The sequence below is a fragment of the Pristis pectinata genome, chromosome 24, assembly GCF_009764475.1.
Source record: "Pristis pectinata isolate sPriPec2 chromosome 24, sPriPec2.1.pri, whole genome shotgun sequence".
NCBI classification, from domain to species: Eukaryota; Metazoa; Chordata; class Chondrichthyes; order Rhinopristiformes; family Pristidae; genus Pristis; species Pristis pectinata.
Window position 1 is genome coordinate 28,858,948 of NC_067428.1, and position 23,370 is coordinate 28,882,317.

Below are 23,370 nucleotides of genomic sequence, written 5' to 3' on the forward strand. Positions count from 1 at the left end.
TAAGGCCAACCCTAATTAAGACTGTGCAAGTTTCTTTTTGTATTGATAATCCAGTATGTTTTCCCACTCTCTGGCAAGTTCAAGGTGGTAAGATTCCTCTCGTCAACGTCATGCCGACTTTGTTGGCTCCCTGCAAAAGATATATCCACCATCTGCCATCCACCCTTCCAAGTCCTCACTAATTCAGCACCTTTTCAGGTGTACCCAGATACAACTTCACCTTATTTGCCCACCAGCACTCTTCTTACCTCACCTCTAACTAAATCGTACTTTAACTGTTCAAGCAATTAAATGACATTAGGCTTGCTGAGTGGATATTATCATAATTGTCTTACATTCACATGGATTTGTAACAGTTCAATAATAATGTTAGTTATTTAATAAATACACTTTTATCCCTTTCTTCAGCTCAATATCTCTGTCGCCTCCCCATCCCACACTCCAAACCCTTGGTTCAGTAGTATTTGAAGAATATTTGGGAAACTTTTGTTACGAGCAAGTACAGGCCCAACTTTGAAAATGAGACTATTACTGTCTATGTTACTTGCAAGTTACCCGACTGCTGATTAATAGAATGTCTTCCCAATTATATGCAGGCATGCTTTTGCAACAACTCTCAAATGTGGTAACAACTGAAACAGCACTGGGAAATCCTCAAATAAGTTGGTCCTCAATTTTAATAATAAAATGCACTTCAAGTTATCGAACAACATGTAGTTTAGACTTGTTTATTTCACCATAAGGACAACTTGTTCATCAAGAAACTTGCTTTTTTTTCCCCTGCAGGCATAGGGAACGATGAATAAAGCTCCATAAAATTATATGTAGAATACAAAAAGCTTACAACACTCTTCTAATAACAAAATACATCTATCAAAACAACAAAGCTTCATAGTATTCAGTCTGGAACACTGATGCAAAAAACATTTGAGAAAATATATTGACACGCAAAATATTTGGATTGATTTTTGCAAATCTTATCCTCAATTGAAGGCAGATTTTCAAAATCACATGATTAAATCTAATTCTGAGAGACAGAATAGCCTTTTTGCAAATAACTTCATCATTTAGAGATGTTATTGAAATAAAATATTTTAGGAATTGCCATTCAAACAACGAAAGAATTTGATATCAAAGTTTTATACTGGACATTTTGGAAATATGTATGAATCAAGCCTTCAGTTTGCTATACTTCAGATAATTACTCATACAAAGCAAGTCTGCCAAGTATACTGAACAATGCCACTTTTTGTCTTCCACAGATCATGAGATATTACAAAATGCATCTTATCTGCACATACTCTTAAATCGTAGTGGTTGTTTGTTCATCCAAATAGAAAAAGAGAACTAACCTGTGTATTAAATTTGTCAGTGGTTCAATGAGTTTCTTCCCCAGCCGTGGCTCAAGTGGGGTAAGGGCTCCAAACTAACAGAAAAATAGGCATTAGTATTACACGATAAATGCACATTTACAGCGAGTTTACTACTAAATGGTCAACTTAAAATCATCATGCAAACTGATCATCTAACACAAACTTTTAGCCTAGAACAGTTCAGCATCCTGGTTGGTTCTGCACCCAGAAAACACTCAAGATCACCATCACAATGCCGAGAAGACCAAAACTTACACTAAATGTTAATGCAAAGAAACCATTTTAAAATAACAACTTAAGTCATGATTGCTAACTTAAGGTTCAGTGCACTTCCTTTGAAATAATTTTCAAATTGCTTTGATGGTATTTCCTCCATTTACTGATATTCTGATAGCTTGACACTATAGCATTCCAATTTGACTTCTATCATAAATCATTTTTACTGACCTTTCCTACCATTAACCAAAGTAAATCAAATTACTGTGTAATTGCTGTAGCATCAATCACTGTTTCAATCCCAAATCCAATGTGCAACTGTGGTGGTCTGTCAGAAACATTCATGTCAAATTTTGAAAGATGTACAATTTTCTGCAGGATGCTAACATTTTTTCTCTTTTAATAAAAGCCTTTCAAGTTTGTAAAAATAATTGCACCTTTTATTTGTGGGACAGCAATTAGTTTAATTATCTGTGAAAATTCCAATAATCTTGTCTTAAATTCTAACATTAATAAATTAAAAATAAATAAATATGCATCTCAATTGCCCCTGTTTTTAGTTATGAACAGAAGATGCCTGAAGTCTTAAACAACTTGCATCTTATAAGTAAAATGCTATAGATGAACCTCCCACATTTTGTCACGATCTGAAACAAGGATTTCAAACTCTCATCCCATCCTTCTAATTGTTCCATTACATAGTCCATTTGACCTAATGCCAACACATTACTCAAAAAAATTCACCAACTTGACAAGAAGAAAATGGACTCCCACTCAAGTAGTATTGTAGTTGCACAGAATAAAATCATTTCTGCTGCACTTAAACCAAATGATTTTGCATGTTTGATGTGCATAATTAAACTACATAATGAATATTAATTACAAATTAAGTAATTTCATTTTACTGCTTCAGCAGACACAGAAAAAGATGCCCAATATAGCTGAGTGTCAACTTATGGTTAAATACAACTTGATATTAGATCTACCTTTTAACCATTAAAGTAAGTGCCATATGATCACACAGCATCACCATAAACATTCACAATCTATGGACAAACAGCTCCTATAGTAAAACTAGGCTAATTATTAGAAGGTCTGATGTCCATTCTTTGTATAAAGATATTCCTAATTGACTTACAAGTTTAATTATTTTAATGAGGACCCAATTATTAGTTGATGATGTCATCAGTTTGAAAAACAGTGGAGCCAGAGAAAGATAATTCTTCGGATTGCGTCGGGCAAGCTCACAGATAACATTCACGGCGGCAGACTGAACACCTGTAGAACAAACAGAGGCAAGAGTTAAACACTGAGTGACCAAAGCAGACAAAAAGTTGAATATCTAGAACCTTTGACCTCTCCCTTGGAGAGATTGTGCCACTGTGGTAATTCAGCAGTTAGTGCATATGTGCAAACTTAACTTTATTGGTGCTACTTTGAATTTATAGTATCAGTTAATAAGTTTAAAACAAAAGTGTGCAATATGAAGACTGTGCAAAACTTACTACCAACTAATATTTGGGAATACTAGACACTAAACACAATTGGGGAAGTATTACAAATCAACCCAAACTTCAATACAAGTGTTACCCATCTTAAATACATTATTCAGCAGTTCATGACGTTGACCAAATTAACCAAAGTCAAAATTCTAACTTGCTTAATATTTAAGACACAGTTAGATAGATTTTTGCATAGTATGGGGAAAAGGCAGGCAGATGGAGCTGAGTCCACAGCCAGATCAGCCATGATCCTAATGAATAGCAAAGCAGGTTCGACAGGCCAGATGGCGTACTCCTATTTCTTTGTTCTCAAACTGGGCCTAAATTTTAAACAGAATCAATCTATTCCTCAAACTAAATAATTCAGCTTTGGATTCGTGAACATATTAGATGTTGGCTGATGTGTCCATTCCACCAATGAAACTCCCGACATATAGCTAGATTCCTTCACACTAAAAACGAATTTAAAAAATCTACTTGTTGTTGAATTCTTAAGCTACCTTGTGCAATTAAGTAGGAAGCATTCGTTAACATGTTCTATAAAAGCAACAACTGACCAGAATCTGGATCCTCCAGTTTCTCTTTAAGGCGTGGGAAGGCAGGTCGCAGGGATTCTGGGTATTTGAGGAACACCTTGTACATGATAAGCACAGCTTTCTTTCTAATGTAAGGCTTTGTGTGAGACATCTGTGGATCAAAGTAGCTGTTAGTGTACAAATACAATTACAGAGATCAAAAAGGAACCCTCCTCCAGCCCAAGCAAATTTCAAATCTAAAACAACTCACCAATGTCATAATGTCATTTGCTAAATCTCTGGCAAGATCTGGAGTAACAAAACAGGATAAACCTGTCAAAGCAACTCCTGTATCATACTGATTCGGGCTGCTGAGATCCTGTGTATGCAAAAGTTCCGATTAGAATTAAGGCACAAATTGTCTTATTTATCATGTCTTTATATAAATGAAAATCCATATATCAACCATCTCTCAACTTGCCTTACGAATCTGATTTGTTGTTAACATGATTACATCGGTTCCTTCATAAAAACACTGAGAGGCTGCCAGATACCCTATTCTCTGCAGAAAGGAAAAACGTAAGCAGAATTACAATCCACAACTGCAAAAACCTCCAAGTACCTTACATTAAAGTACAAATCAATACTTCTTGAGCGACACTAGAACGTCAATAGTTTGAGGAAGATCAAATTGAAACCAGCTACACAGCAAGAAGTAGTTTGACCTGAATGAATGTTCAAATTAAAACTGCCATTCATTAAAACAGTATTAATTGTATTGACCAAAATAGATCGAGCTTCACAATACGAACAACTGCAAATTTCCATTTTTTTAAAATGATGAAATGGTTGAGTGTTGAAATATTCACAAGCTCAATGTTAACCGTACCAAAGACATGGATAACTACTCCACCCAGCATTGAGCCAAGAACAATTGTACAGAAACAGCAGCAAATAAAGGTACTAATGCAATATGAGCATTGTCCAGGCCTAGACTCATGAGCTAAATTGTCAGAAGACAGCATATTTTATGATCTGATGGGAACCATTAATGTCGAACAAACTCTGGCTCTAAAATTAGAAGATATTTGATTAGTCAACGTCACCATGACCTGAAAGCCAGAATTTGAACTTCAATGTGACTGGAGCACTTTGAATGTGTGCAAAAGTACTGTTTTTCAAAGTACTGAGCAGCCACTGACAGACCTTCTACAATAAATCCATGAGCTGCAGATGCTATTCTATTAGGAAAATATTAAAAGTAACAAAATATATTACACCGTATATTCACAGTGAAAATACTTGGAAAAATGAAAAGATTAGAGACTGGATACAAATGAAAGGTAAAATTGGATTAGATTTAGTTTCTGTACTCTGTAAGAAGTAAAGTGTCAATTTCAAATAAATAAGCAAGTACCTTTTCACATAAATTGTCGATTCTGGGAGGCGAAGGGATGGGGGTGTGAATCAGAAGGAAAACACAAGGCACCATCAGGGCCATTACACCAAATTGTAATAGAACAGGTTGTTCTCGGTCATTTAAAAGGCATTTAGACAGAAATATGAACAGGCAAGGAATGGAGGGATATAGATCACGTGCAGGCAGATGTGCAGTTTAAATTGTCATCATTATTGGCACAGATATCGTGGGCCGAAGGGTCTGCTCCTGTGCTGTACTGTTCTATGTTCAAACCATATTGTTGTTTATGTTCCACAAGAGCAGGCTCTGTTCCCATATCCTTCTATCCCTCTTTCCTTCAACAACCTATCTGAACTCCTTATAAATGGCAGGATGTTCTCCATTTCAAATTATTAAGGACAAGGAAACGCTATCTCATTTTAGGGAAGTGACCGAAATGATATGCAGTATTCCAGGCGAGGCCTCACCATTACCCCTGTACAATCGCAACAAAACCTCCCTATTTTTCTCCCTTATTTTGATCCTTCTAAGGAGGCCAGTATCATGAGAACAAGGGTAGATCCAGCCATAGCCACAGACCAGTTTTAATAGCCTGTCTAGTCTCACTACCTGTACTTGTCTCACTTCTATCCCTTCTATCTCATTTTCTTTTTCTCTTATTTAAGTTTTCATCCTCTTCTGTTTGCCCTCTCCTGCTCTACTTCCTATATATTGTCCCTTGTAGATCGGAGGAGGGCCTAGAATGCAGGCCAACAGTGGGAAGAAGGGAATCCAAATTAGGGTGCAGGCACTTGATGAACACAGGCAATGAAAGAGAACAATCCAAGGCAGCAGGTACAACGTGGGGAACTCTGATGAATAGTTAATTTTAGTAACTGTAAAAAAATATTTAAAATGCTTAGAACAGCCTACATTTGAGGGAGTTGCAAAAAAGCAATAGATGCCAAGTTGGCAAACTTGAGTTTTGCAGTACAAAGCATTTACCTTGTTAAGTCAGGAACAGGGAAGAATTAGGGTAATATATAGTAAAAGGCTTACAAGGGTAATATATAGTAAAAGGCTTACAAGATATGACAACTGCTTCTATTTCACTGGAAGTACAGCAAGTTTATTAGCTCTGCAAGATTCTATACACTGGTGATGCAAGTGTAGAATTTCCACTAGATTACTTTACCCAAGTAATGTGCATAATATCAGCCAAACAGGCCAGAAAACCAAGAATTTCAAGCACATGCTGAGTTTCCACAATCTTTCTTGTTGGAAGCTAGCCCCACCTACAAAACTGACAATATCCATAGACTGAAACAAGCATAATGCACTCCCAATATTCACGCTATTTGCAGCACTAGGAGGATTAATCCTTTCCTTTTAAGGGCAAAACATTACAAAATTGCGTTACATGTTTATTAAAATATATAATTTACAGATGAACTGACTAATGTACACAAATAAAACTAGTAAATAGTTGTGTATGTATTATATTGCTTCTAGTTATTCAAGACCATGTAGTCTACAAGAGCTGGACAAAATGTTTTCAAGGTAACGTTTTCAGCTGTATTAAAACTACTGAATGTACCAAGAATTAAAATTATGGGGAAAGAAAAATCAACTATTTTCTAAAATGCTGATTAATAGTGTTAGTGAAAAAATTTAAGTTTGTGATTATGCAAGTAATTTTGTACAGAATTCCAAACCATAACTTGAACAAGTCCCAGGCAATAAGTGCACAGTTTAATGAATCCACTCCAAGCAGTAATGTTTTTATGTGGCATTTATGTCAACATCAAACATTAACTGAATTGAGGTGAATCAATGTAAAATCTTAGAAACTACAACCTGTATATATCTTTTTAATATGAAAGGAACACATGTATAACTGGATGTTTGAAAAAAAATCAGACGACCGGGATTTCAGGGTAGAACCACCTATTCCCAAATATTCTTCCCCTTTGAGATCTTAAGCCACGCAATATAAATGAGCAAGGATAAACAAATGTAAAAGAGTACACAAATTTCAAGATTTGCTAATATTTATGAACCTTAAGCTGAAATCCTGGCAGGAAAAACAATGATTAAGTTTTAGCGATTTAAGATTTAGCAGTTAATATTAATATACTCTACAGCTTATGCATTCATCTAAGCAACAGCAAAAATATCAAAAGATGAACTTCTACCTTGAACGTAAACTTTGATGAACTCATTACTTCTATAATATTGAATGCAGCCCAGCTGATGTCATATCCCAGCATTTGCAGCTATTATGGAGAGAAAAGAAACACTTTAAATGTCACCGAACTGTACTAACAATATCTTTTCTTAGGTACCAAGATCAAAAAACTGCACACGAAAGTCTCAAAGCCCAATACAATTACAGCAAGGACTTCAACACAAGTAAGTAGGCCATTAGGCCCATCAAGCCTGCCTACCATACAATAAGATCGTGGCTGAACTATGCTGCCTTCTACTCCTCCTTTGTGCCATTTCTCCATACCCCTCTGTTCCTTGATCTATCAAATATTTATCCACCTCCACTTTAAGTACTTGTAATGATCCAGGTTCTGCTATCTGCTGGAGCAAAAATTCCAGACACCCACCAATTTCTATGTACCTCAGTTGTAGTTGGCCAGCCCCTTATCTTGTCTGCTTTTCTCTACTGATGCCTGCTGAGTTCCTCCAGCATCAGTGTTTTTCATTTACATTCCAGCATCTGCACTCCTTTGTTTCTCTTGCAGATATGTCCCCTTGTTCAGGGCTCTCCCACTAGTGAAAACATCCCAACATCTACTCTGTAACACCCTCTTAGGATCTAATGTGTTTGAATAGAATCACCCCTCATTCTTCTGAACTCCAAGGAAGACAGGCCCAGACTATTTAGTCCCCCCTGAAAGGACAGCCCTCTCATCCCAGGAATTAGCCTAGTGAACCTCCTTTATACAACCTCCAAAATTATTATCTATTTTTAGGGGTGACCGAAATTATATGCAGTATTCCAGGTGAGGCCTCACCAATACCCTGTACGATTGCAACAAAACCTCCCTATTTTTAAACTCCAATCCCTTTTCAATAAAGGCCAAAATGCTGTTTGCCTTCCTAACTACTTGTTGAACCTGCCTGCTAGCTTTTTGTGATTCATGCACTGCAACACCTAGATCCCTTTGTACTTGCAGGCTCTTTCTATTTCGATAATAATCTGCCTTTTGATTTCTCTTACCAACCTTCATGATTTCATATTTCCCCACATTAAACTCTACTTGCCAGTCTTTTTGCCCATTCATTCGATCTGTTTATATCCCATTGCAGAATCATAGTACCCTTATCACAACATGCACTTCCAACTATTTTAGTATCACCAGCAAATATGGAAACCTTATATACCATTCCTTCCTCCAGGACATAATGTAATTATTGAACAACTGTGGGCCAAGAACTAATCCCTGTGGTATTCCACTAGTTACCTCCAGTCTCCCATTTATTCCAATTCTGTTTTCTGTGACACAGCCAGCTTTCAACCCATTCTAACTTACTTCCTCCAATATCATGGGCTTTTAATTTATACACCAGCCTTTTATCCAGCACCTTGTCAAATGTCTTTTGGAAAACTAAATACATTACATTTACAGATTCTCCTTTAACAACTCTCCCTGTTACATCTTCAAAGAATTCCAGCAAATTTGTCAAACATGATTTACCTTTCATAAAACCACATTGACAAGATTTAATTATATTCCGCTTTCTTAAATGATTAGCTATTTTCTCTTTAATTAATCTTGCCAATGACAGAACGTAGAATAGTACAGCACGGGAACAGGCCCTTTGGCCCTGCTAAACTAACTGCCCTGTAGTTCGCTGTCTTCTGCCCACCTCCTTTCTTTTTGAACAAGGGAGTCACATTGGCTGTTTTCCCATCTTCTGGTACCCTCCCAAAGTTTAGCAAGTTATGAAAAACTTCAACCAATGGGTCCACTGTCTCTGCAGCCATTTCTTTTAAAAGCCTAGTGTGCAGTCTGTCAGATCCTGGCGACTGGTCAGCTTTAGCCCTGAGCTCCTCCAATACTTTATCCCTTCTAAGTGGGATTTTGCAAATTCTATGATAAATAAGCCCATCTGATATTTTAGACATATCAGTAATGTCTTCCACAGTGAAGACTGATGCAAGAAATTTATTCAACGCATCTGCCATTTCTTTGTTTGCTCTTACTAATTCAACACTTGTTCTCTAGAAGCCCCATATTACCTAAGCCACCCTCTTCCTATTTATATATACAAACTTTTACTGTTTTTATACTACATGCAAGTTTTCTTTCAAAATTCATTTTCTCCCTTCTTATGAGCATTTTAGTCTTCTGCTGCAGAAAACTAAAGTCTCCCCAGTTCTCTGGTCTACCACTAACCCTTGCCACTTTTTATACATAACTTTTCAATTTAACATTATCCTTTGCCTCCTTTGCTAATGTCAGATTGTCCCCCTTTCTCATGGAATTCATCTTTTTGATTGGGATGAACTCTTGCTGAGCATTATAGACCAGATGTTTGAATATTTGCCACTGTCCATCTATTGACCTGTCTCTTAACTAGTTTACTCAGTACACGTTAAGACAACTCCTCCCTCATACTATTACAACTGCCCTTATCGTCCATAACCAGTGTCTTCAATTTAAATGTGGCGTTGACCCTCAAAATGCATTTGGAATTCTATAATTTTGTGGTCTCTATCCCCCTGAGAGATCTTTAACCACAAGGTCCCTCATCATTCCTCATTGCATAAAACCAAATCTAAGATAGTTCCACAACGTACTGCTCTACAAAGCAATCCTTGACGCATTCCACAAATTCTTCTTCAATGATACGCTTGCCAGTTTGGTTTTTCCAATGACTATGTAGATTAAAATCTACCATGATAATTGCAGTTTCCTTCAAACATGTCCTTGATATTTCCCCATTTATGGTCTGACTTACTAAGAGGTCACATTTTGGGGGTCTATAGACTACTCTAAAAGTCATCCTTCCTCAGCTATTCATGATTTCAACCCAAACCTATTCCACATCCTATCCACTGTCTTTATATTATAAAATAACACTGCTCTGGTAGCTTTCTTGATTAACAAGACCATCTCATTTCCTTTCCCCTTTGGTTTGTTCTTTTGGAACAGTGTGTAACCTGGAATATTGAGCACCCAGACCTGGTCACCCTGCAACCGTGTGTCTGTAATAGCTATTACATCATACTCAAATTGATAGCACAGATAGCAATGTATCTTGCTGCAAATGCTATCGCATTCAAGAACATTAAGCTTTGACTTTTTTTTTAAGTTATTTATGATTTGTCTTTGTACTCCAACCCCAACATTTTAGAAAACTTCTGAATCGCATGTTGTATCTGCACATTAACGCATGCACACCAGTACACCAACATGTTTCTGTACACCATTTAAAAACTCTTTACCCATTGTTTCAATCAAAATTGACTTCACAATTTCCCACATTATACAACACCCACAACCTTCTTCTCTACTTCTCATATTCATATCCCTTTGCAGACTCTGCATCCAATGTGTATCAATTTTCCACCTAGTTTTGCAGTAAATATGTATCCTGAAAGAGGAGGTGAATATCTTTGAGGAGGAACAAGGAGATAATATCAATATGTTTCAATTTCTTAACATTTCACACAGACTAACAATTTGGAGATAAGTAATAGTCTGATTAAAACAAGAACTCTCGCAATGAAGGATTTGTTCCAGACTGCACATTTGGTGTCAGTCTTGGCTTTGCATCCCCAGTTAAAATTGTTCAGTGTAAATCAGATGCAAATGTCTGTACTGATTACAGGTACCAGAGTAGGTCACTCTCATTCATTAATATCTTGTCTCCAAATTTAGGGTGCATTTATTTTATAATTACAAAGGTAAAATGCAAATGGAACTGGGAGGGGTGATGGGGAGTTTAAGGAAAGGGGTAATTATTAAGTACCTCAAAAGAAGGCTGCAAGAATTGAGGGATGAACCAAAACAACAATGATATTCTAAACTTGAGCATTTGCAAAGAGCATGTTACTGAAGGATGCAAATTATTCCAGTTGGATTGGCAAAGCTGAACAAAAGACATACTGCAAATATAATTTTATTTAAGCAGAATATTAATCAAATTTGTGACACTTTGTACTTACATATGCAAGTTTGATGACTGCATTGGCCTTGACTGCAATATTGTCCTGCTTGAGCTCCTGCTTTATTTCATCAATACATTGTGAAATATATTTGGCCTGAAAACAAGATTAATCAGCAATTACATTCAGCACTTATAAAGAATTATAAAGAAGCACTTTGAAAATAAAACAGGGAATACTGCAATTTTGTTAATTTTGAATACACAAGAATTATAAAATGACTCAGTAACATCAGGGAATATCCCCACCACTACTTATGCAATCTAAATACATAACCACGCTAAATGCCTAACCCGATAGCAGACAGGAAACTAAAATAATAGCTATTTTTTAAAAAGAGATAGCATAATGAAATTATCGATCCAAGTTTTAGATGAAAGGTTAATGTGAGATGTTAACTCTCTCTTCCTAAGATGCTGCCAAACTTATTTCTAGCATTTTATTTTTGTTCATGTAATTATTGGTATTAATTCACAACCAATGGTTAAAAATGTACCGTCATAATGTGTTGTACTATTAAATAATTCCAAATGAAATTTCCATAATACAACAGTTTTTCAGTGCATGATTACTGGATTTCTCTGGATTATGTTCCAGAATGAACTCCATTGCCATAAAAAGCTGTCTGCAAATGTATAATACCTATCAAATTTTAATTATGACTTGGTTATAAAGGGGAACTTATAGAAAAAAAAGCATTCCTGTCCATGTAATATCTGTGGGACAGACCTTGTATTTGTCATTCTTCCTCTTTTCATTTGAACTGAAACAAGAAAGATCACAGAACAAGGCAACAAACTGAAGTGTACATTATTCACTTCAGCCTTGTGGTCAAACTATTTAGTCAATGTCCATAATGCAGGAAGAAATGTACAGTGAGTTTATATCTAAAGGAGGAAGTGAGGTTTTAAAAAGAGGAGTTGAGGTGCAGATCTGAAAAAATACATGAAATGAACTTAGAGGATTGACACGTTAGATAAAAACATAAGCAGCAGGAATAGGTCAATCAATTCCCGAGCTTGCTCTGCTATTCAATACATGGCTGATCCAATCGTGGTCTCAACACAGTTTGTATGCAAATATATCATTCCTTAAATATGAAAGACTAAAAGTGTACACTGTATTCTGTGTTTGGTCTCACCAATCCCCTGTAAAGGTGCAAAGCTTCTATTTTTATATTACTTGCAATAAATCCATTTATTTTGCAAGTAATATAAAAACAATCCATAAGGCTTTCTAGTTTCTTCCTGTACCTCCATGCTAACTGCTTGTGTTTCATGTAACAGATTCCCGGTTCCTTTTGTATCACAGTATCTAAAAATGATTCCAAAGATAATTGGGAAAAAAATATTCATAAAAATGAAGCTTCCTCTGAGGGATAATTCTCTGATATTCTTTCATTGATAGGCTTTTCAACTTTTACCTATCTACATAACTTCTACATTAACTTTGAAAAGTGGATGACTCAGGAAGTTTAAAGAAAATGCTCTACAAAGCACTGGAGATCATAAACCATTTCCTGTAATGGCTTTAAACTAAGAACATTACATACAGGAAGCTGAAAATTCCTTCAATACTCTAAGACTGTAAAGAATTTAAATGCTCACACTATAGTCAAGTGTTTCCCCTTTCACAATCTCTTCTCCTTATATATTGAAATTTTCACTTACAATAATTTTACAGTTTCAAATAATGTTTTTTCTTGGGCCAAACTACATTCTTGGGTAAAGCATACAAATGCATTTATTATTACTTAACAATGCGTCCATTTCTTGAAAACTGTACGAGTGATAACGCATTACAGGGGGATTTACTCACATGAAAATTTAAGGAAGTTTTACCATGTTTTATCTTGAAAGGATTAGTGAATCTTATTTTTCCTTTCTGCATTTTTATTTTACACAGTATGCCAATGATAAAAAGTTTCAGTGGATGGTCAAGCTATAGTCATTTGGAGTAAGACATCATTTTAGTTTGAATAGTTAACCAGTTTCCAATTTCACATACTACTATTCCTCAACCTACAGTGTTTATTACTGAGCTTACATCACACATTTTGATTACCAAAACAATGCCAGTTGTGCTTTGCAACCTTTCTACAGTTGTAATGAAATACTTCATCTAAACTTGAGGATCCGGTCCAACACTATCAAATCCATTCAGCTTGGGCTTCTCCAAGTCTTTTTCTTTCCGATTATGCGAGTAATAAGACAAAAAATAACCAAGGCATTAGATGGTACTGAAACTCTATTGGAAGATTACAGACAAGTCAATAGATCTGAGAACAGACCAAAGCAAATTTTGCAGTATTCCAATTCTTCTTGTGGAGAATTAGTGCGATGTCACATTTTAATTTTAATGACTGGTAGCATGATGATTAATAAATCAAGTAATGTTGCATTTCTGTATTAACTCGTTCAATTGTTAAATAAATAACGTTGAGTATGGAGACTTCCACATTCATTAAAACTACCTCAAAAATTTCTTAATGTTTTTGGATTATGGTAGAACTATAATGGTAACTCATTGCTAACTAATGGCACTATACCATGGACATTTCTTAGAAGTTCGACCGTAAGTTGTCTGGAATGTACATTATGTTACTGTTTAAGAAATTAGATTCACAATAAGCAGCTAACTCTTGGAGATTGGTATCAGGGATTTTGGAAAAATCATAATGAATATACAAATATACAAAGCTATATGTATTCCCATACCTGATCAGTTTAAGAATGGAACAGCAAGGGAGGCATGAAATGCTTGCTTCTTTAGAGTTCAAGTCAATTCAGAGGTTAACTTGTACAAAAAAACAAAATACAAGTGCAGTATTTTTCATTTTCCCACATAAAAATAACATTGAAATTCATTGAAAACTATTCTACTTGTTTACAAACAACATGTAGTAAAAATCAATTCCTTTGATCACATTGGCTTCATCTCCCTGCAGAGCTCATGAATTCAATGGAAGACAATAATCTCGATATGCAAGACATTACAGTACACCCCAGAAGCCCTTTCTTATGGTGCAAGGTCATGAAATTGTCTAGCTAGTTATCTCAAATTCATAGAGAATTTGAAGACCACTTCTTGGAGTGACCTAGTGACCCTAAATCTGGACACCATCAATCCAGACCCAAATCTTGCAATCACCACACACAGCTTTAATTCCGCTGCTTAAAAATACCCAATTCTGACACACTACTATAAACAAAAATTTTAGTGAGCTGTCTCTGATTTAACTGGGAACTGCCAAGCAAACATCCAGGAAGATGTTCATTGACTTTGTCAATACAGCCATTAGCAAGACTGAAATAAAGGAAACAAAAAGTGTACATTGCGAATTGGTGGCTTTGGCATGCTTCCGTCACAGCCTAGCATAGAGCCAAGAACAGAGGATATCTTCTTGGAAGTCTCTTATCTCTGTAACAAGGAATAGATAGATAAAGGTGGAAACTGGTAGTTGTTTACTTTACAAGGTAATTGAGAAAGGTTGGTTAAGAGCAGTAGACTACTAATTTGGCACTTCAATTTCCTTTGTTATAATCAAAAACTGCAGGAAAGGTGGATTATACTTAGTGTATATAAAGTTTAAAGGGAGATCAAGTATGATCAATCCATTCTATACACCTGAAAGCACAATTGGATGAAAATGATCCTAACCAATTTTTATTGGCAGTTTTCAGTCATGGTTGAATAGCAACATAAGAACAACGAGAACAGGCAGTACAACCTCGAGAGCACAATGGTGCAGCTTGTAATCTTGCTGCCTCACAGCTCCAGTGAACTGGGTTCAAACCTGTGGAGCTTGCACTTTCTCCCTGTGACTGGGGATGAGGTGGATCGAAGCGAAAATGGGGAGAATAAAAAATGGAAATAATGTGAACGGGTGTTTGATGGTTGGCACAGTGTTGGTGGCTGAAGAGACAGTTTCTGTGCTGTATGAGTCTATGACTCTAATATTGGACCAGGAGGCTATAGGGCTGATTGCAGGCTGAATGGAGGAGGAACACAAGAGGATAGAAACCCAGAACTGCAGCTCAGAGCACAAAATGTATCTTGAAAAAATGGGAAAAAACTGTCTTTAGGCAGTGGAATCAATATGCCACCCAGTATATTGCAGTAAGTGATTTTCAGTCCCACAAATAATGGGGCATAAATGGGTATAAATTAATGAGGCTTCTGTATGAATCAGATTGGGGCTCACTCATGTGGATTTTAATATAGTTGCCCAACATATCTGCAGGACTGAAAGACAATGCTAACCTTTTTAGTTTTGAACAGCATTTTCTGCCAGAGGGAGTTAGAACTGCAGATGCTGGAAATCAGAAACAAGAACAGAAAATGCTGGAAACACTCAGCAGGTCAGGCAGCATCTGTGGTAAAAGAGTTAACATTTGAGGTCGAAGGACCTTTATCAGAATTCCAGACAGATTAGCTTCAATTAACAAGCTTGCACCATCCTCTCTCAGCCAGCATCAGCACTATGCATCATGCAGTCTCTCTTGATCTCCACCCTATCACAGGCATTTCCATTGCTCCCTCCACTCCCCCAACTTCTCTGCAACTTGAAACATTTTTGATTTTAACCATTCCCAATTCTGAGGAAAGGTCATCAACTATAAAAGTTAACTTGTTTCTCTCCACAGATGCGCTTGAAAATTTTCAGCATTGTTTCTCAGTTTTTTTATTCTGAGCAGATCAAATGATCCAGGCTTGTGATGTCATGGGCAGGGAATCCAAATAAACAAAATGAAAAGAGATGAGCAACACTATAAAGCCTGCATCAAGCTCATTCATCATCATTAAGGACCCTCACCATCCAGGACATGTCCTCTTCTTGTTAATATCATCAGAAAGGTGGTACAGGAGCCTGAAGACCCACACTCAACAATTCAGGAACAGCTTCTTCCCTTCCGTCATCAGACTTCTGAACAGTCCATGAATCCTACCTCATTATTCCAAGCACTATTTATTTTGTAATACATTGTAATGTTTATGTCTTTGCACTGCACTGCTGCTGCAGAACAACAAATTTCACGTCATAAGAAAGTGATAATAAACCTGATTCTGATTCAATGAACCAGCCCCCAATAACCTGTAACAGAAAAAGTACTGCAGCTTCTTCAGGAAACACTATGGGAGACTCTTCAAATCCTCCATTTTAATTCCATAAGGCAATCATGCAAAGTTCCAGAAGAATCTACATTATACTTCACCCACAATAACAAAAAAAATGCTCTGCTTAGGAACACTGTCAAGTTCTGCTTAAGGATAATGTGTAACCCACTGCATATTTGACTGCAACAAAAGCCATGAACATAATTTAAAAGTCATGAGTGAAACCAGTTTCAACATTTTAAAACCTCATATCTTGCAAGCCTGCATTCTTGAAAGTAAATGATTTAATGCTTGGGGCAAAAGAAGGTAATGAAAACAAGACAATTATTCTTGCCATGCTCTGCATCTTATACTTAGCACACACAAAGACCAAAACTGAATACTGTTACGGATTAGGTTACTATTGGTGAATGTCCCTTTAAGACATAGTACAGTAGTGTGTGTGTGTGTGTGTGTGTGTGTGTGTGTGTGGCGTGATTATGACAACAGGAGATCAAGGACGTGATGACGTTTTTGGAGCAGAAAGCAAGAGAGAGCTGCCTGCTGGTCTCTGTATCGATGGATGAAAAACAGTAACAGTGTCTGTCACCACAACCCACGTATGGATTTTTGGAATAATCCAGTGGAGTCCACTTTGTCATTAACCTGTAGAAGGAGACAGGTATTTGTGTGGATGGCCACATCTCGAGTGCCTTTTGGGGTGGCAGATACTTTGGAACAAAGGAATGGAGATCATCAGTGATTGAGGTGTCGTATGAGTTCCATCATGGAACATTTGGATTTTGTAATTACTCTCTATTTTCTCTTCAGTCAACGGTGGCTTTGCAGAAGCCTTTGCTGATGTTTCACCTTATGGCTTGCTGAACTGAACGTTGAGAACTATTCCTGGACTTGGAGTTTGGGAGTTTGCCACACACACACACTTCGAGTTTACTTTTTGGGGTTAATGCTTAAGATCTAACATTTTTACTTCTAACATTCTAACATTTTTACTTTTATTTTTCTTATTATCGTACGTAGTTATTAATAAGATAGTTTTAACTTATACATGACTCGGTGTGTTTCTTTTGTTGCTGGTATGTGACAATACAAAACTCTGAAGCTCTGAACACCAATACAATTAACTTTCTGTACAAGTATCTCACACTGTTTTTGCACCATTGTCTCTAACTTAGCACTTGCTTTGAGAATTCTCCCCCAATATATTTTCTCGATCCATTATTTTTAATCCATCATTAATCTCAAGGTGTAAACAGGCTTCAGTTTTCTAGCTCCAAAACTACATGTCCACATTCAGTTAAAAACTACACTCAAGATCATTTCCTCAACTTGTTTAAATAGACGTAAACTTGCTGGTGACACCTTCATGAGTCAACTGTGTCTGCACTTACATCACCAATAACTTTATGAATTGTCCTACTAACAACCTACTGTAAACCTATTTTAAATAATGAATTAATATGAAAGCATGGGGATATAATTCAAGCTTTACCCATTAAGATTGGTTCCAGTTCACAGCAATCTACTTAATTTTTGAATCAGTTCTCATCCTACTGATTAATTTGTTTTCACCAAATTTTCTATGCGGGATCACAAAGAAATCAAGGTACTTTACAATATCAACAGGATTACTAATTATCCTGGTCATCACATCCTCAAATAAATCATTACTAGAGAGACAAGAACCACGTTTCCAAATACAAACTGGAAAATTCTAATTAGCTGTAAATTAATCTAACTCCACTCCCCCTCATCCTCACTCAGGTAAATGAAGTCACAAAGCCTTCCTCCATAATACAACTAAACCTTGGTAATTAATAAGTTAATTAGTCAATGGCTTCCATTTTACTATCCTTCCCATTTACTCAGCTTAAGTGGCATTGGTTTCAGCAGCACTATCAGATTTAAGCACACTACCCTGAACCAAAACAATTTCTGCAGTTCCTTAAACAGAAGCAATTCTAGCTGTGCATCTATCCTGTAACAGCACCAAAACCTCATATCCTCTTTCAAGTCAGGACTCCAGAAGCTTGGTATGTAAACACTTTAAGCACAAACTCATGTCACCAGTCTATGTCTGAAGTAGCACATAGCCTATCATCTACATTGTGAGTGTTAGATTTTTTTTGCAGCTACAGAAAACCTTTGCAGCCAAACCTTTGGATTAAACAAACTTTAAACTTTTATAAACAAAGTACACATATGCACCACTACCCAAGAAGAGAAGTAACTCAATATGGATTGATGCTATTCAATATAGAAAGATGAATGGAATCCAACTGTTACTCTCAATCTAAACTGTTTTCAAATAGTGGTGAAATCACATTAATTATTTGCTCATGCACACACTACCATCACTACCCGCCAAAAACCACACAAAGATAATATGCAATGAGGCATCCAATAGCTTTTAGACTTCAAAAAACTTGTACATGTTTGGCACTTTGACTAATTCATATTAATGAAGTTCTGTTGATATCAATAACCCATTAATTGCTAGCTGCAGTTCATGACAGTCAGCAAATATCAACCTTTCTTATAAAACTTCAAATATTTATTTTAATCATCACAATAGAAACCCAACTTTAAAAAATTAAACTCAATTTTACTTCAAATCTGATACACAATCATCACTGTCAAAAGAAACTGATGGTAAAGTAACAGTAGCCTGAGCTAAGCTACTGGAGCTCATGTTGCAGCTGGATGCAGATGTAATCATGTTCAACCTGTGAAATTCAGAGGCATACTGTGATCAATCCATGTTTTCTTTTTTAAAATGGAAGCTAGTTCACATCTAGAAGACTGCATTAATTCAAACTGTGCTAACATCAATAAACTATTAAATATTTTATGAATTTTTGCTATATTATAAAAGTTGACATGTGCCAAGACAAAGTATAGAAATGCATGCTACATTGTATGTTTCAAAATACCTGCAGATGTGTGCACTGAGTGTAATAAAGTAGATGACTCCACAGGTATGGACGTTAAAACTTGGTAATAAAGCTGACAGTTTATTTTGATTTTAGACTGAAGCTAACTCATTCCTAGCTGAATACATGGATGATAGTCAAAGGATATTGCATTATGGAAGCATGTACTACTTGGCACATGCCCAGTGCAATATCTCTACCCAATTCTCAACAGTCACTCCAATTAACAAACTTGATTTGAATTATTTATATTACCCAATTATCTTAATCTTATACATATCCCACAATGTAAAAAGGTACTATTTCTTGACTATATATTTCTACATATAATTAATATTTCTATGCTTCATTAAAAAGAAAAGCCCATCATCCTAGCAGAATATAAAGAGTGGTTGCAATTAAACACATCATAAAACCCAACCCCTTTTATTGGAATACAACAATGCCCTATACTGGCAAAAATTCAGCATCTTTCATTCTTTTGGAATTGGAATCTTTTCTGTTGGTCTAAATATAATCGAAAAGAGAGAATGCCAATCAGCCACTGAAGGTCAATACCAAATTAATCTTCCACTGAATGTTATAAGGAACTCTGAGCAACACACAAAAGAGCTGGAGTAACTGAGTGGGTCAGGCAGCATCTATGGAGGGCAATGGACAGCCGATGTTTCAGGTCGGGACCCTTCATCTGGACACAAAGAATTTTGCTTACTTTAAACAATGAAAACACACTATAATAAGTCTAAAAACTTCATCCAATGAAAAGAAACTGAACAAGAATGGGCTAAATATCACTGAAGTCAAGAAAGAATTCAGAAGAAATGAAGCTTGGGCAAGAAATTGAACTGGAGGTACCGCTTCAGCCTTTAACTCATTGTAGTGGAGCAAGCTCAAGGGGAAGCATGAACTTTTCCTGCTTCGATTTATGTTCTTATTTTTCCCCAAAATTACTGCTAAAAAGTGACTTTTATTGGGATCCCCCCCCCAACCATATGAAAATGTAATAATTAAAATCATTGAGAATTATTGGATTAAGCTGTACAACTCTTCAAATTGTCCTCACTCGATTTAGGACGATTTCTTCATTTATTAATAACTTGCAATATCATTGAAAACCTGTCAATTCATTAGCAGGAAGTTGCTGTAAACTGTTAAAATTCACCATTTCTATATTTTAAAGAAACTACAGAGGCACATGGAGAAAATATGCAATGGGTTTAAACAATTTAATGTAATTTTATGCTGCAAGTTTGAGAATACAAAATATGGTATCCCTTCATCCAGGACAACCAAATAATTACAATTCAAAGTCATTGCTCTCTGCAAAAGTTAAAAAATATATGCCTCAAATAGACTAAATAGAAAAATATTGACCATACTTGAACATGTGGGACATTCTTAAATAGCCTCAATTGAAATTACTTAATTGGATACAGATTGTCCCTTTCAGGAAAATACTTTCAAAAATTTGATGATATTGTTTGCAACGAAAGCAAAATATGCTGAAATATTGTTTCTGATGCATGGTTATCAATCTGAAAAATTAATTCTAAATCACACAAAATCTATGCAGAGAGAAATAATGAGATTTGCCAGTATCTTCACTCTTTATTTCACTTTTTCAGCATCTGAAGTTTCTTGATTTTAGACTGAAGCTGTTTGCAATTTTGTTTTTTGGTTATGGTGGGGAAATGGTAGCAGATGGGACTAAATTTTTTTTAACATGTGTTAGAGAACCATAATCAGAGGATAATCAGTTAATATAGAATCTATTGATACAAGCAAGAACCAGCCTTCAAACCATTTCAAAACATATTGATACTGCCAAGTAGAAATTGGTTTTGAAATCACAAGGTGCAGTTGTATAAATAAAGACAACACAGTATGGGAAACAGAAGTTGCCTGGTCACAGCAGGGAGCCACTTGACACAAGTGGCTTGGTAATTGATCACTGTGACATACAAACCAATGATTATGAGCCTCAACATATACATATATAGATATATATGTCCAATATTGGAATAGAGTAAATATGATACGACTTTTGAGGCATTCTGGTATGGGTTTGCCAAACAATGAGGCCATCTCAAGACAGCTGAGACAAAGGACTTTATTAATTGCTCCTATCAACTCCAAGCCATGGCACACTGATGAGATCAAGATTAAGGAGATCAATGTACTATAGAGAGGTGTTAAAGGTACCACATCACTGAGAACAGCCATCAATGCAGAGAAACACTAGATGAATAAATGAATGGTCTAGGAATTGGAATCAGAACCTTTTTAAAGAGGTTCCAGACTGGCTACTTTGCCATCTAGGCACACCAAAGATGGACATGATCACATTTGATGCCTGTCAACTATCTGTCATGTACAAACATCTAAAAAAAATATAAAACATTGTATATGATTTGAGGAGATTCTTCTACTCGATCTCTCCTGAACACTTACCTGCACTGAATAAAGAGCTATTACATCCATAACTCTAGACTGAGTGGCTTTTCAACCACAACAATTAAGTGACACTTCTATTTTAAAAAACAGCAGATAAAACCAAGCAAAATCCAGACTACTGCAACAATGTCTCAAAACATACCATTAGCTGGCTATTAAAATAACTAAGTGATATTTGTCCAACGTGACTAGAAACAGTCAAAACTGAAATAATCTTGTTTCTTCTACCATATCATTTAAATGAGTTTGATAGTCCATTTCCCAGAAAGGAATTCATATTGTCCACTACTTGCAAATTCAATGCAACCTGTGATATCAACAGGCAGGTAGGTAATATCCTTAGATAAGCTTCTTAGGATATTAGGCAGACATTATTTTATTTGAGACTTATCTTTTTGTAGCTTTAGGATCAAAATTCATTTCCGTAGGTAAGACAAATGTTTGAAATGGTAATCTGATACCAGAGCCAGACATACATAAAAAGACTAATTGACCTTGATTTAACCAGAAGTTCTCAGTTTAACGGATTGGAAAAGGCAAGAAGTTCCTATTATTTAGAATTTGAAGGAAGTAATTGACAATGCTGTGACTTTAAAGTCTACCATAAAAAAAACTGATGTACTCCATTCTTTGGCAGAAAAGATGCATCTTCCACCATCCTGCTCTGGCATACTCACTTCATTGAAACATGAAATTCATCAAAAAAAAATCAGTATTATACAACAAATCTGAGGTAAAAGAATTTGACACCAAATTATTGATCAAATTACATGGCTTCAAACTCAGAAACTACTGTGGACTATCTGCACCAAGGATGTTCAAGACACAAGCTTCTTTCTAAATATAACAGAAACATGAATTTAATGTATTCCAAGTATCTTGTGCACTGTTTTCCACCTTAAACTTTATCAATTTTTACTTTTTGCCGTCAGTTTTGACATGACAAGAATTCACAATACATCAGTAAAACAGTCAGATGACAAAATCCACAGGGGTTTTTAGGCAAATTTTTGAAACTTTAGGAAAACCAAATTTATGAACCAGATGATTAACTGATAGCTTACATCCTGTCAAAAGAAGTCCCCATCATCATTTACTACAAATATATTTGAGGCTTGATAAAAGACTAACTTAATCACATGAAACAATCTTTATGAATAAAACTCTGTCAGTATTTACTTTGCAACCATTCGTAGGCAATATATTCTGCCACCAACTACAAACTTCTAAGTTCTTGACTAAGGAATGGAAAATGATATTGGAGATTTGTATTGCTCTGCTCAAGATTGGTGAGAGAATGAAAGGAGGAATTATCAACCCATGATCTGAATATGGAAGTTTTTGGGAAATTGCTAGGATAGATCCAGTGAACATCTTGAAACTATTTAGCTGATCAGAAAGTCATCATAGTTTTGTGAAGGGTAGATCATGACTGAATTTTCTTTGAAGGGAATGTCTATGGATTGCAGTGAAACAAAAAAAAGACTATTAACATTATAAGAATCAGGCAATGTCCCCCAACATTCAACAGCATTAACACTAACATAAACATCCCAAGGATGAGCATGAACCAAAATCTTAAATGGACCTGCAACACTCATTCTAAAGAAACAAGAGCACCTTAGAGATTGAGTGACTCATCTCCTGTTTCCTCAAAGACTTCTTACCACTTA

General features: G+C 35.9%; 1 protein-coding gene across 4 annotated transcripts in view; it reads right to left on the minus strand.

The window, feature by feature from the left end:
* ap3d1 (adaptor related protein complex 3 subunit delta 1) overlaps positions 1-23,370 on the minus strand; it is a 75,343-nt gene that overhangs the window by 43,684 nt on the left and 8,289 nt on the right. For all 4 annotated transcript variants that reach the window (XM_052037686.1, XM_052037689.1, XM_052037690.1 and 1 more), the window contains exons 2-8: positions 11,193-11,288; positions 7,201-7,281; positions 4,088-4,168; positions 3,878-3,985; positions 3,649-3,778; positions 2,728-2,867; positions 1,353-1,426 (exon numbers count right to left, since the gene is read on the minus strand). In XM_052037686.1, coding sequence (XP_051893646.1) covers positions 1,353-1,426; positions 2,728-2,867; positions 3,649-3,778; positions 3,878-3,985; positions 4,088-4,168; positions 7,201-7,281; positions 11,193-11,288 — 710 coding nt within the window. The remainder of the gene's footprint in view (positions 1-1,352; positions 1,427-2,727; positions 2,868-3,648; positions 3,779-3,877; positions 3,986-4,087; positions 4,169-7,200; positions 7,282-11,192; positions 11,289-23,370) is intronic.